Source organism: Leptopilina heterotoma, unplaced genomic scaffold (assembly GCF_015476425.1).
Source record: "Leptopilina heterotoma isolate Lh14 unplaced genomic scaffold, ASM1547642v1 Lhet_256, whole genome shotgun sequence".
Classification (NCBI taxonomy): Eukaryota; Metazoa; Arthropoda; class Insecta; order Hymenoptera; family Figitidae; genus Leptopilina; species Leptopilina heterotoma.
Genome location: NW_025110968.1, coordinates 172,131 through 187,902, shown reverse-complemented (window position 1 = coordinate 187,902; position 15,772 = coordinate 172,131). Strand labels below are relative to the sequence as shown.

Genomic DNA, 15,772 nt, shown 5'->3' with positions numbered 1-15,772 from the left:
CACTCTATAGGCATATTTAAGACAAAGAAAAAAGTTCAATAGGCCTATAAACAATAGGGAAGAGAAGAACACGGTAAATTTCTGACTTATACTTGACCCCTGGACATTAGGCAACCAAAAGCACATGTCAGAAGTATCTTTGTCAGCTCCTGAGCAATAGGCAACCGGAAAACATACGTGAATTTTAAGAAAATGCAGCTGATAAAACAGCTTTCAAAAACCAGTTGTCAAAGAAATTAATCAAAATATTATAGATGGCAGCAACTATCATTTGACAACAGTTTCATAAATACACAAACAGATCCACATAATACAACATAATGTATGTCAAAAAACAGTTTCAAAATTTAGAATCTGAAAATCCCTTGGATTAACTCACATAGTACACAAAAAGAAAACATCACTAGACAACATTTAAATATCGTCATTGCTTCTGGCAGGAAGCATAGCACAATCCATCAAGTCAATAAATAAAGTCAAAATTTGCCAAAAAACAGACCTCAGCAGTCAAAATCACTACACATTGCACAAAAACACAAACGTACATTTAGTGTGCACAGTTCACAATGGTAATAAAAAGTAAAATAACTAATAAAAACTTTAAAATACTGAGGAGCTTTACTTTTAACAAACAAATAAATCAGCGCCACCTGGCGTATCCTACTTGAAGAATCAATATTCCTTTCTGGTGTTTTAAATCTCCCGCAATTTTGACTTTATAATTTGAACTACGCGCATGCTAACTTGCTTGCTTTGAGTTTGCTATAGTATGTGATATGAACTTAGTCTCATACTCATCCTGAATTATAACTGTAATAAAATTCGTGTTTCTATATTGTGTTTAGTATATGGCCACTTGAAAATTTCAACAGGCCAATAAAGAAGAAGAAGAAGAACTAATTGAAGTTTATAATTTAAAAATTCAAAATCTGTGATATTTCATGATTCCAAATATCTAAAATTTATTCTAAGAAACTTCATTTTAAAGAAATTATAAGATACGCTTTAAGTATGGTCAGCCTGGTTTGTGAAGTGAAGTGAGAAACTGATAGAGTTCTCACAAAACATCAAATCCATTCTAAAAATTCTGTCAGAAATAATCTGAAAAATGACAAATCATCAGAGTCTAGAAGAAGCATCAGAAAATCTGACGAATAATCAGAACTCTGATGTTTTGTCATGATTCCTCATTATTTTTTTAGTAGGGCACTGGTCGTTTTTTGCGACTTGTCGGTCCTAACAATCTTTTACAATTTCGAACCATCTATGAACACTAAAAACCAAATTAGATGATAAAAAACAAAAGAAATTACGAAAAACTTACGTTTTGACAACACATTTTAACAATTCGGAATAAAGAATTGTGTTCCTTATAGTCCGCCGTTTGGGAATTTGGTTTTTGTCTGATAAATCTTACTGTAAATACAAAATAAACATATTTATAAACATATATATAAAAACATAAACATATATAAACATATAAACATATATTTATAAACATATATATATTTATAAACATATTTATTTTATTTATATTTATTGTAAACTCAATAAAGTTCTTCAAAGAAAAACCTTTAATAAAAAACAATCACTTTGAGAAGTTAAAACAGGAACAACTTACCTCGGCAATAAAATGTTTTCAACGTTTGAAACTTCACTAAAACACATTAAGTCACTTACAAGCTACTACTGTTGACAAAATAAAATTAATAGTCACAATTATTGCATTGAATAGTATTGCCAGTTACCGCAGCAACAATTTTTCAAAATCAAGTAACGCAATTTATCGATATATGGCTCCGATAGCATCAACTCCACCCGAAAAAAGAGTTTTGTTCCTAATAGCCCCAGTTTACGGTATGCAATTTATTAGAGACCTTAGCGTAGATTGCGTTATGTAACTCCCTCGGATCACTTTCCCGTAATTGGGAACGGCTAAACTGCAATACGCTATCTGGTGAGAGACCGATCTCTCCACCCATTTTGTTTCTTTGTCTCTCTTTAATTAACAGGTTAGAAAGAGTAGAAAAAACAAAATAGAGGGAGAGATCGGCCTAAAGTTACTAGATTGTTACCAGACCACCGTTTCCAATAGTTTCTCTCAATATTTTTACACATGCAGATAAAATTTTTCTCCTGGAATAAAATGGAACTTTAACCCTCCGTCACACACCTAGGGAGGGATTCCCTCTACGGTTTCAGTATTTTTTAAATAACTTTTGTTTTCCTCATTGCAAAATAAAATCAGTTTCTATACCTTTCGACAATTTCCTCCTCAACACATTTCTAAAAAAACATTTAGGTTTAAACATAATTAATCTTTAATTATGAGGCTTCAAAGCCAGAAAAAACTCGAAAAAGTGAGGTTATGTTAAGTAAAAAAATCAAGTTTTTAAAACATTTTTTGTTCAACTGTTGGTTAATGACAAAATTATATTATAAATATAATTAAAATGAATTGTTTAATGATTTTTTTGCTTATTTGTTAATGTTACATTATTTTTACATGTCAAGTGGAATTCCTTCGAAGATGTGCATTCGTGTAATTAATTTTTATTTTTGAGACCGAAAATTAATTTTATTAATTTTATAATTTAGAATAATTTACTACATACATATTTGTAAGTTTATGTTAAAATTAAATTTTTGTTGATTCCTTTGTAATGTCGCTTATTTTACAATGTGGTGAGGGATTCCCTCTAAACGTGTGTAAAGTCGTAATTTTTTCTAAGGTGTGTGACGGAGGGTTAATAAGAAATGAAAATATCACACTTGTGCAATCTTACACTTTTGAAAAAAATGATAATGAATCAGTCAACAAATTGGAAAGTGATCTTACAGGAAAAATATTAAAATGTGCTTTCAAGGTAGGAATAAAAAAAATGTAAATAAAAAAGTGGAACTTCAAAACCTTGGTACGATAAAGAATGCGTGGAAAAAAGTTGTTAAAAGATTGCTTAAAAATTTGCAAATTAAATCGATTCCTAGATAAAAAATTAATAGTGTGCTATAGTTATAAAAAAAAATTGGACAAGTGTGAGTTGTACTCGCACTGCAATGGCGGGTTCCGTACACAAATATTAAAACAATACTTGCAACATTTATCGGTAATTGGTAGAATTCAAATAAACAATTGAAAAAATATATTAAAATCATTTGATAAAAAAGAATAACTAAAAAAATTAAAGTATTGTATATATCTAATATTGTAAACAATAATAAGCAGAGAAACTATAATTTTGAAAATTTTGTTCCTCTGCTTATTATTGTTTACAATATTAGATATACAATACTTTAATTTTTTTTAGTTATTTCTTCTTATCAAATGATTTTAATATATTTTTTTAATTGTTTATTTTAATTCCACTAATTACCGATAAATGTTGCAAGTATTGTTTTAATATTTGTGTACGGAACCCGCCATTGCAGTGCGAGTACAACTCGCACTTGTCCAATTTTTTTTTATTTTTAGTTAAGAAATTAAAGTCAGAAAACAATCTCTCATTTATTCTCTTAAAATTTCACTCTTCCTTAAAATATTTAATGCCACGTGTTTAAACTAAAAAAAATTAAAAAAAAATTTTTTTTTTGAAAAAAAAAATTTAAAAAAAATTTTTTTTTTTTAAAGTTTCTTAAATAAATTTTTTGTCGTCAGACTGTAATAATACACCAGGATACCAATTTCCAGCTCATAAGGTCAAATAATGTAAAAGTTAGGGAAAACAAATTTTTTTTTTTAATTTTTTAGTTTTTCCTTGACAACGCTATGGCCATCATTACATATCAAGTTCTCTATATTTTTCCTGTAATATTCGAGTAAAAATACACCAGCATGCAAAATTTCAGCTCTCCATGTCGAATAGTTTAGAAGTTAAGAGGGGGGAATGGTCACTTTTTATTCATTTTTGGACAAAAATCAATAGTTCCGCCGATACACCGTAGGTGTACGGAACCCTAAAAAGAAGATTATAAGAATCTATTATTACAAAAGAAAGAAAATTTTAATAATAACTTATTGAAACAATTATCTATGATTAAAGACTCTGCTTCGTTCTGGAAAATTGTGGACCTATTTAGATACCGTGCAATTAGCGTTGAATGCTCTACAAGAAAAGTGATAGGCTTGGTGCGGGTGATAAGATTGTTAGGAACTTGAAAATTCTCTACAGCAGATGAGCCACGGTTGCAGTTAAAGGAACGAGTAGTATTTCAAAGCCGAAATTGGTGACGAAAGGAGTATTGCAGGGAGAGTCAATGAGCCCATTACTGTTTACCTTTTTTATTGCCGATTTTGAAGAATTTTCAAGAGCTGAAGGTGTAAGGGGGGTTTCAATAGACCAGCTGACAGAAATCATTGTTTGGCATTCGCAGATGATATCGCACTCTTAGCAGCCCACGTAAAAAAGTTCCCGGGAATTAAGACCGAGAAATTCCCGGGAGTCACTCCCGAGAAATTCTCGGGAATCTCCCGGGAAATTCCCAGGAGTGAAAAAAACAAATGAATAAAAAAAATTTTTCTTTTGTTTTTTTCACTCCCGGGAGATTCCTGGGAATTTCTCGAGAGTGACAACTGGGAATTTCACGGTCCAATTCCCGGGAACATTTTCACCTGGGAGACTCGGTTTCATCTATGAGAAAAATACTTAAAGCTCTTTATAAATACTGCTAAACTAATTATTTAAGTATGGAAATATCGAGGTTGTTTCTAATTACACAGGACTGATTACGATGCCGGTGTCCGTATCACCCCATCACGTCAGCATCAAGGTCAAACACCTTAATTTGAAATATTTAATTTTTTTGACCCAGGATTCAAAAAGAGCGGAAAATTTTACGTCCGAATAGGTTTTGTCCGTTTTTATGAACCAACCCTTAATGGTCAATTGAAGGTCATCTTGATCCGGTGTTGAAAAAATTAAATATTTTGAAATAAAGTTTCTCACCTTGCTTTGATCTTGACGCTGACGTAATGGAGTCATATCGATACCTGGATCGTAATCAGCGACCCCTAAACCATAAAAACAATTTGTTTTAAAATCCATTCCTAACTAACTTTCCGGAAAAGAGAATGAAATCGAAATTTGACCTTCTAGATGACTTCCCATTGACCTTTAAAGGTAAGTTCATAAAAACAGTCAAAACGTATTCGGACGTAAAATTTTCCGCTCTTTCTGAATCCGGGGTCAAAAAATTAAATATTTCAAATTTACGTGTTTGACCTTGATGCTAACGTGGTGGGGTCATGCGGACACCGGCATCGTAATCATCGACCCCAAAAACATAAAGGTCACCGTCACTTACAACATGTCCACCTCAATTTCTGTTTGTGGTCCTGTGTTATGTTTATTTGGGTAGTACATTTACATTCATCTCTTGTACCGAATCGAAAAACCGAAATTTAGGTTCGCTTGACGGGCCGTAACTGGCTAAATCGTGCATTCGTGATAAAAAATATTTTGTGTAATATGGGGAAGAGTAGATTTACGGTCGGACAAAGTTTTTAGCACGAATCGAAGTGCTCGACTCGTGCTAAAAACATTCGCCCTCTCCGTAAATCGTCCCTTCTTTCACGTGTTGTAGTTATGTTTAACAGTTATTGAACAGTTTTTTGGTGTTTACTGGGTCTTGTCAAACAGGCGATACAAAATAATTGAGATTTTCCATTTTTCTGAACCCTGACGAATGAGTAGACAGAAATTGTACTGAGATACTGACAGTTCAGTGCAATTTCAGTACATATTTTCTGCGTATTTGAACTGAATTTATACTCAGAAAAATTACCTGTAAAAGGGTTTATACCCTTATAACAGGGGATGTTACAAGTTTAGAACAACATAGATATGGAACAAATCTGAAACAGTTATGGAACAGTTTTTTGGTGTTCACTGGGGAGCAATAGAGAAGAATTGATTTTTAAAAATTTTAATGTTTCGTGGAATAGAGGTTGAAGTTAAATTCGTCTATTCAGAAGAATTAAAAAATCCTCATTTTGAAGCTTTTCTGAATAAGTCCAGTGGACGAAACTAGTTGTTACAGTTAGAAGTTTGTCGCATTTTTAAATGTAACAGTTTGGAGATTTGACTGTACCTGGTTGAGAGCATGTCAAAATAAATAAATTATATCAAATGAATGTATTGAATGTAGAAACTGTTTTAAATCACTACAAAAATATACATGTAAATTTTTTTTTGTTTTTATCAAGTTTAGTTCTTGTTTAAATCTCACTTTTTAACAGGTTATTGATGAAAAAATTTTGTTCATATAATAGTAATGTTTAGCACTAAACAGGTTAACATAATTACTTATGTTTCTAGAGAGAAGAAAGTTTATTAATAATAACATTATTGTTTGGTGCAACTCGAGATCAACAGAGTGCAGTTAGAGCTGCAAGTTTAAGAACTTTAGGACTTTTAGTATCATTACCTGCATTAGAAGAAAGTATTGGATTTCTTATGGATCTTGCTGATATTACATGCTTATCCCTTCAAGATGAAAACCTGGGAGTACGCATAAAATCTGCATGGGCATTAGCTAGTTTATGTGACTGTTTTATCAGAATAGAGTGAGTAAAATGTCCATTAATGTTCTATACAACCTCAAAGTTAAAATTTCTACTACTCAAGTAACCTGTAAGTATTCAGCAAGTTTGCACCATAAGTTCCATAAGCTTCCACGCAAGCTCTCTGAAAGTAGTAAAATTACCTTCTTACTGCAAGTTCACCACGCAACTTTGTTACAAAGTTGCAAAAAGCTTACAAGGCAAGATTGCTGCAAACTTTAAAAGCAAATTTACTGCGCATATAAGAATTTTACTAAAAATTTTGCATTAAACCCCGTGCAACGAGTTTCAAGCGAATCTAATATCGATGGGTGTTACGTAAAAAACACAATCAAGATTTAGGACAAAAAAACTCTCCCGAAGAAAATACCTATAACTAAAAATACAGTTTTCATTTTAAGTTTTCTGCATAAATAAAAGAGTTTTTCTAATTTTCTCTTTCGTGTTGTAATATGTAGTTAAAAATTTAATATAATCAGTTTTTAAAATGGTTTTTGCAAATTTTTAAGCATGCTAAAAAGATGAAATATATTTGGGTGATTCTCCTGAAAGGGACCCTTTTTTGGTTGAATTTCCAAAAAATCAAATTATTCTTTTTTTGTTACTTTTCTTTCATAAATAAGTTTAGAAAATGTTTAAAGATAAAAATATAAGTTGCGCAAAATTAATTTTCAGAAATAAGACCTCCAGGAACATTTTACTATCATGTGTTCTAGAGGTTAAGTATAATTAATTATAACTTTTAAATTAATTATTTTGTAAAAAAAACTCGGTAGGAATATTTTTTTTAAATAATAAATTGTTATGTTTTAATTTATTGCACTTTTTGCTTGTATATTTTATTTTTATTAAATTAATAATTTAATTTGAGGGTTAAATATTTCAAAACAATGATTAAAAAATTAAAAACAAAAGAAAACGCCTATCAAATATAAAAAAGGCTTCGGAGATGAATTGATAATTTAATGAAAAAATTCTCATTTTTTCTAATTTTAAAAATATTACAATTTTTTAAACAATATTTTTAGTTTTAATCATCAAATATTTTCACATCGATTACATATTATGTTTAAAACGTTAAAAAATATGATGTTATTATATAGAAAATGAGGCTTCGGAGATGAATTTAATTTTTACTCTCATTGATAATACTATTTTAATTAATAATTTAAATAACTTTTTTTACCTTATTTTAAACAAATGTAAGTAAAAAATAATCCTTATATTCTGAACTTTAATTTGATATATATCATAAATATGTTGAAATTGTTTAAATACGTTAAAATATAATTATAAAATATACATTCTGTTTAACCAAAATTCGATGACAAAATTAAATATGTTTTTTAAATAGGAAGAAATTTAAATATAAGCAATAGAAGATTATATAAAGATAGATAAATCTTCGTAGATTATAAATAAATTTTTCAAAAAATTTAAACTTGATAAAATATTAATGAAAAATTAATTTAAATAATGAACCTCATGTTGGAGACACGTGAAGTGGTCCCTTTCAGGAGAATCACCCATTTAAAGTTAGGGATCTTGGATAACTAACTACTGGCAAAGAAACTAAATTGATTCCATTGACTAGAAAAATTTTATTAAAAATGTAATAAAGTGGAGATTCTTCCCAAAAAATGTTAGTTCGGTTGTGGGTACCCCTGAAAAATGTACTAAAATGGGAAAAAATTAACTAAGGGGCCATTCATTAATTTTTTAGGATGGATGATTTTTGATAATTTTGACCCCTCCCCTCATGAAAGGACACATAAGATTTCTCTTACCCCTCCCCTATATTTGGTAAGATTTCGAATATATCGTACTTTCAGGAAAAGTTTCTAAAAAAATGTCTTACATAAGAATGGCTGGTCCACTTCATTTTCACTTCTATATATATGGGCAATTTCACGTGAGATTTTAGTCGACCTCTTAAAATCGGCCAAAATATTTTTTTTCTATTCTGTATCGAAAAAAAAACAGATACGTGTTTTTTTATTTTTGTTTAACCCTTAAACCACACACTGCCGAATCCATCCTTAAACCGCACACTGGGTGTGCGACACCCGGGGACTTTTAATTGTATTCTCCAAGCTGGAATAGGATATTATCTTTTGGAAAAATTATCTTATATAGCTCAGTACATCTATTTTGAAGCAAAATAGGTTTCATAATGATTTATTTAATTTTAATAATTAAAACAGAGTTTTTAAAAACTACTGAAATTACCTTAAACCAAAAACTGGGTGTCAAACAAGCAGAAATTTTTCTCCGACAACTTCATAAAGTTATCAAATACACAAAGACACTTGGGAGACTAATGTCCCTCACGGAACATAAACTTAAGTACAAAATGTATCGTCCAATAACGACACATGTTCAATTTTTACGAATTTAACTGAAATATTAGAGTAAAAAGCTAGAATATGGGTGTCGCACACCCAAGGTGCGGTTTAAGGGTTAATTGTCCAAATTTTCGAGTTATGAATTTTCGAAATTTTGGACTTGTAATTGTAGACCCATATTCAGTAGCTTATAAGTCCGAAAATATTGAGTTTATGAAAAAGTTGTCAAAGAATAAAAGTTTTAGTTTTCTTTCGACTTTTAAAAATTTAAACAAAAATTTTTTTAAAAATTTTTTATTAAAAATTTTTTTTTATGAACAAATTTTTTTTTTAAATTTTGGGCCGGATTTTTAAAAATTTTTTTTAAATTTATTTATACCTTATAATATAGAGGAGATTTTCCAAAAAGTCCCGAAATAGGCCTGATGTGTTAAATGAGTTTTAAAACATTTACAAAAATCACTTGCAAGCATCACAGTGGAATTTTTTTACAATTAACTATTTAAAACTGTCTACAGCGTATAATTCTTAATATATTTGAGTGTTATTTCTTTTAAATTGAAGGCTTTACGCTGTAGACAGTTTTAGAAAGTTAATTGTAAAAAAAATCCCACTGTGATGCTTGGAAGAGATTTTTAAAAATGTTTTAAAACTCATTTAACACATCAGGCCTATTTCTTGACTTTTTGGAAAATTTTCTCTATATTATAAGGAATAAATAAATTTAAAAAAAATGTTTAAAAATCCTGCCCAAGGTCAAGTTTCTTCACAAATTAATAAAATTCGAAAAAAACTGACTGTAAGCAAGATTTAAATAAAAATTAGCAGAAGGTTCTATTAAAAAACAACTTTAAAACACTGAAAAAATATTATATAATGTTAAACAATCAAAAATACTCGTAAATATTCAAAATTTAAGATCCAATATGGCGTCGATTTTTTTAAAATTCAACCAATTCGCCTGAATCTTGTTACTCGGGGGTTTTTGGGGTTGCTAAATACGAATTTCACTTTGGTTTTCAAAAATTCAAAATGGCGGATCCAATATGGATGACTAATTTTTAAAAAAATTATTTGATTTACCTAAAACGTTATACTCGGAGGTTTTCGGGGTCGCTGAATACGAATTTCACCTTAGTTTTTAAAAATTCAAAAACTGAAAAATTTTTAAATAATTCGTTAGCCATATTGGATCCGCCATTTTGGATTTTTTAAAACTAAGGTGAAATTCGTATTCAGCGACCCCAAAAACCCCGAAGTAACAAGTTTCGAATAAATCTGATAATTTTTTTTAAAATACGACAGCCATATTGGATCCGCCATTTTGAATTTTGAAAAACTAAGGTGAAATTCACGGGGGTGAAACGCAATGTAAAACTGATGGCAGAGCAATACACTAGTCAATGCGCTACTATAGAAATAGGCATATCTTTGACTTCAGCAGTTTTGCGCGCCAACATGGCGGCGCTGGGCGGGGAATTTTAAATTCTTGTAATTTATATATGTATATTTAAAGTACACTCTAAATCTGAATCAGTTAAAATTCCATTGATTTCAATTCAGTGGCCCAGGTTTCTTTGATAAATCAGTGGTTTTAACTTATTCTCAGTGAAATTCCACTAATCAATTAAAGAAAACTGGGCCACTGAATTAGAATCAATAAAATTTTCAGATTCAGATTTAGAGTGTTGTATAAACACTATACTAATAATAAAAAAAACCTTTTTTTGATAAAATACTTTCTGTATTTAAATCAAAAAGGTTTTTTTATTAGTAGTGATTTACAATTTTAACTTATTCTTTTTATCAAAGTGTCTTCTGGGAAAAGTAATAACAAAGCTAACTCGATAAAATTACTTTGAAAAGAAATAAGACAAAGTATTTTAGTGTAAACAAAAATATAATTTATTTATCATTTTTAAATATATACACATACTTGACAATACAATTTTTTTAAATTGAAAAATGAAACACTTAACATGACAATATAAATTATATTAAATCGTTTTTTCCAAATATTTCCGAAACTTTAATTCACCATTTTTTAGAAATATTTGCAAAAACCGTTTTTAAAAATTTAGAAACACATAACATATAAAAATAACGAGAATATTTTTATAATAATAGAGAAAATTTTTTTATAGTACTATTTATATATATATATATATATTACATAAATATATTCAAATTAAATAGAAAAATATTATTTTGACGCGTTAGTCAAAGAGAACAATTACAATTAATATTAGAATAATAATAATAATCGTTGTAAAAAATTTCTTATTTATTTAAAAGAATATTAAAAATTCGTTTTTACACTTACAATAAATAATGAAAACACTGCTGCGCTGCGACAAATGTCAATATTGCAGAATTGTCGAAATTCGCTCTTCTTCTCAATAAATGCTGGAATAATGCTGAAAGGAAAAGTAAACAATTAGTATAGTTCATGAAATCTTAAAGTTATTTCAATTTTATTCCTTAATATTTTTTATATTATTTAATAAACACTCTTTTATTTATATATGTAATATAAATTATAATAAATTTAAAAAACAATCAAGCTGAATTATAATTCTAACCTACAAAAACATAACATGCATTAATTATTTCTAAATTTTTTTGGAAACTTTTTAATTATAAGCTTGGGGTACTTACCATTGATTAACCTCAAATTTTTTTCATATTTGCACGTAAAAGCACTATTCGAATTTCACAGGTGAGATATTTATAAGTATCTCAAGTATCTTGTTACCTTGTTGTGATGTTGTTGTGACATCTTGTTTATGTACTTTATCCACCATTGTACTGCTGGAGTCATCAAGCGACCATTAGAATTAAGAAAATAGTATCTTCAAAACTCCAGCAGTTTTGCGCGGCAGTGACGTCACAAAAAATGCTCCCCTTCCACTAAGCGTTTCACCCCCGTGGTGAAATTCGTATTCAACGACCCCAAGAACCCCGAGTTACAAATTTCAAGTAAATCTGATACATTTTTAAAAGATTCGACAGCCTAAAAAACATAAAAAACATGGTCCGGCCAATACTTTCTTTGAAAAAAATTTTGTGGTCCTGTGTAATTAATGTCTGTTTTGAAAATGTAGGAAGTGGAGACTTATGCAACAGCGTCAGGGAGGAGTTGAGCAACACATCTGTTATAATAATTTTTAACCTAATTCGAATTTTCCATAAGCCTTTGGTATTAATTATGAATGATTTGAATGTTTCATGTAATTGACAATTTGACTCACCAATAAAAATAACATATTTTATATATTCTTATTAAATTTTTTTAAAAACACAGAAATCTTTGTTAGAATTTCAGCTTTAAAATAAGCCTTCGAAAATTAAAAAATGTTAGTGCGTTATCGATTTATCATTAAAAATGTGAAGCCGCGTTGCGACCGATTTGTGCAATGAAATTCAACTGTGACGACTCGATTCTGGCTTGGCGCGACTGTTGCACACAGTTCATTAAACTTCTTTGTTGCCCGGCAAGCTTTTCGCATGCTCGTAAATTCCTAAAGTTGGCTAACACGAGTTCAATGCTCAAAATCCACTATCCTTTTAATATGTATGTTTCTTTTCTTGGTATTTAAACCAATACATTTAGAGTCTTCCACTGGATAATAACTCTTTCGAAATATGGGTGTTCTCCATACTTCTTAACGATTCTTAATTTTCATAAAATAAAATGTCATTTAATATTGTTGGTACAAAAGGAAAATAAATAAAATTACTATTTAGATAAAATTTAAGGATAACAAATAGTAAAACTGCTATTTTTTCCAATTTTTAATAAAGTAATATAATATAAGAATTTTCAATTTATTAAAAAAATTAAAAATAGTTGGGTGATTCTCCGCGTAGTGCACAATTCAATGTCCCTCGTATTTTTTAAGAAATTAGTTGCACATATTGCAATGAATTCAAGGAGAAAAACTAATTTATGTGTTTACAAACAAAAGCCAATAGTCGTTTACATTTAAAAATTTATAATTTAGCTTTAAAAGCTGTTTTAAGGTGCTAAAACGTCATGGTAAGGCCTGTCCCCAGTACGTTGTATAAAAAAATTGTTATTTTTAATAAAATACAGTAATTAATCTAAAAACTATTCATAGTTTTGTATTGTTTATGTATGTGGAATTGTGAAAAACAAAAAACTTGCGAAAAAAATTTATTTAAAAAAAATTTTTATGATGTTAATTCACATTGGTCAATTGCTTGGCAAAAATATTCACACAACTTATCTGTGACCGACTTGGGAAATGGGCTTCTGAACTTAATTTGATCCCAGAATTGCAGTCTGGTTTCAGAATGGGTACACTGGGGGTCGATTACGTAACTTATTCCGGATCCCACATTCCGGATTCCACATTCCACATTCCAAATTTCGGATTCCACATTCCAAATTTCAGTTTCCACATTCCATATTCCACATTCCGGATCCCACATTCTGGATTTCCAAATCTCCATTCCGGATTCCACATTCTCAATTCCGGATTCCACATTCCACATTCCGAATTCCACATTTCAAATTCCACATTCAGAATTACACATTCCGAATTCCACATTCCATATTCCGGATTTCAAATTCCACATTCCGGATTCCACATTCCAAATTCCATATTTCACATTCCGGATTCCACATTCCAAATTCTACATTCCAGATTGCACATTCCGAATTCCACATTTCACATTCCGGATTCCACATTTCACATTCCGGAATCGACATTCCACTTCCCACATTTCGGATTTCACATTCCGCATTCCGGATCCCACATTTTTTAATGTACGAAACAGAGAGTACAAATGAGAAATCTCAAAGGTTTATTACCGTAAGTGAGGCTAAATTCGCTCAACCGATGTCTATTTTTTAAAATTCGATTTACATACTTTTTAGACAGAAATATTTAAGATTTACAATTGTTTTGGTTAATATAAATGCTAAACTTTAATTTAAAATTTATTTGCATCAAATTCATTCGTAATTTTCAGTAGAAATTATATTTAAAACGCAAGTGAATAATTTTCATATTGAACAAGTAGTATGAGAAAGTAGGGAATAAAGCTTTACTTCAAAATTTTTAAGTTGAATACTTCTAAAATAATTAAATTAAATTAAATAATTTTCTGCAACATATTTTAATTTCTTTATGCAGTAATATGAAAGATAAAGGGTTAAAGATTATATATTTTTAGTGCCAATGTTTATTTTCATCGTTTCCTGAAGTTATTTAAAAAAAGAATTGAAAAATTGAGCGAATTTAGCCTCACTTACGGTACCTAACATCTTAGATAAGGAATCGAATCGGTTTTTTGAAATCGGTTCGGTAGATTTCGAGAAAAGTTGCTCCCCGAAGAAAAGGTACCTTTAGGAAGACGCTACCCACAGCTGCGATACGTAACTAAATTTGCTTCAAAAAGTTTTTAAAATTCTTTCCACGAAATGTAAAGCAAGGTCCAAAAAGCATTTTGGAAAAAACGGTTATATTTTTTTCACAATAAAAGTTTTAAAAAATGTTTTTTGTCAATCTTAAACCAGAAAAAGTCCCCTTATCGCAAATGCAGCACAAACATGGAGAAAAATGTATATTAAAAATTTGAGTATACTAGATATTAAGAAAAGATACTAATAAATATTATCTGGATGTTATGATTTAATATCTTAGATCCTCCTACAGTTTTATTATTTTTAAATTTTGTAGGAAATAAATTTATAATTGTTTTAAAATTAATTTTGACTAATTCATATTTAATTTGACTTTAAACGCAACTATGTTTAGCTTCAAATTACACTGAGTGTTTTATTTATATTGATACCGGTCATTGTAGAGGGGAGTAACTGGATCAAAGGACAGTATGATTCATTAAATAAAATTCGAATTCACAAAAATTATATAAAGAATAAAAGGCTCGAATTGAATAACCATAACGGCGCAGTTCGGTATTCACGTTGTGTGTGTGTACTCTAATATTGAGAGGATATCTAACTCAACGTTGAAAGATATCGAGAGGCAACCAGCTCGGGATACTCTAATATTGAGAGGCTATCCAACTCAATGTTGAAAGATATCGAGAGGCAACCAGCTCGATACTTTCCGATAATTAGAGTGCCGAGAGACAACCAGCTCGGGGTACTCTAATATTGAGATGATATCCAACTCAATACTGTGCTATGTTTAAAGACGGCGGGGGGGGGGTGCATGCAAATAAATGAATTTAATCGAATCAAAAGCATGTAAAATTTCAAAGACAGTTTATTTTTAAAAGTACAAATCGATGAAAAAGTTTAAGTATCGGAGCTCGGGAAAATGTTCTAAGTTCCTAAGGACGAAAAATAGTCTGAGTCCAAAGTTGGACAGAAATATTCTAAGTTCAAAGTTAATCGAAAATATTTAAGTCCGAAGTTTGACGAAAATATTTTAAGTCCAAAGTTGAACGAAAATATTCTAAGTCCGAAGTTGGACGAAAATATTTTAAGTCCAAAGTTGAACGAAAATATTCTAAGTCCGAAGTTGGACGAAAATATTCTAAGTTCAAAATTGGGTAAAAATATTCTAAGTCCTTCCCAAAATGTACAGTGGGAGAATTTCTCTAAGAGAGAGGGCAAGATCGCGTCTGCGCTCCCTATCTCTGACACAAAACGATGCGCGTACGGTTCACGCGTTTCGCTTGGACCAGAGGTAGAGTTGCGCGTCTTCTCGCGAGTTTTTCCTATATCTCAAAGAATTCTCTTAAAATAAAATAAAATTACTCAGCCTTTCCTAATTACTAATTAACTAAATTTACTTAACTTCTAATTAAAACTAAAATTACAACTAAATCATAATGCACGGTATTATTAGATTATAAAAATATTATATAT

The 15,772-nt window shown here is 29.9% G+C and overlaps 1 protein-coding gene across 2 annotated transcripts in view; it reads left to right on the top strand.

Annotated features, from left to right (window-relative positions):
* LOC122503297 (HEAT repeat-containing protein 6) overlaps positions 1-15,772 on the top strand; it is a 345,658-nt gene that overhangs the window by 224,018 nt on the left and 105,868 nt on the right. For both annotated transcript variants that reach the window (XM_043613780.1, XM_043613778.1), the window contains exon 7: positions 6,315-6,562. In XM_043613780.1, coding sequence (XP_043469715.1) covers positions 6,315-6,562 — 248 coding nt within the window. The remainder of the gene's footprint in view (positions 1-6,314; positions 6,563-15,772) is intronic.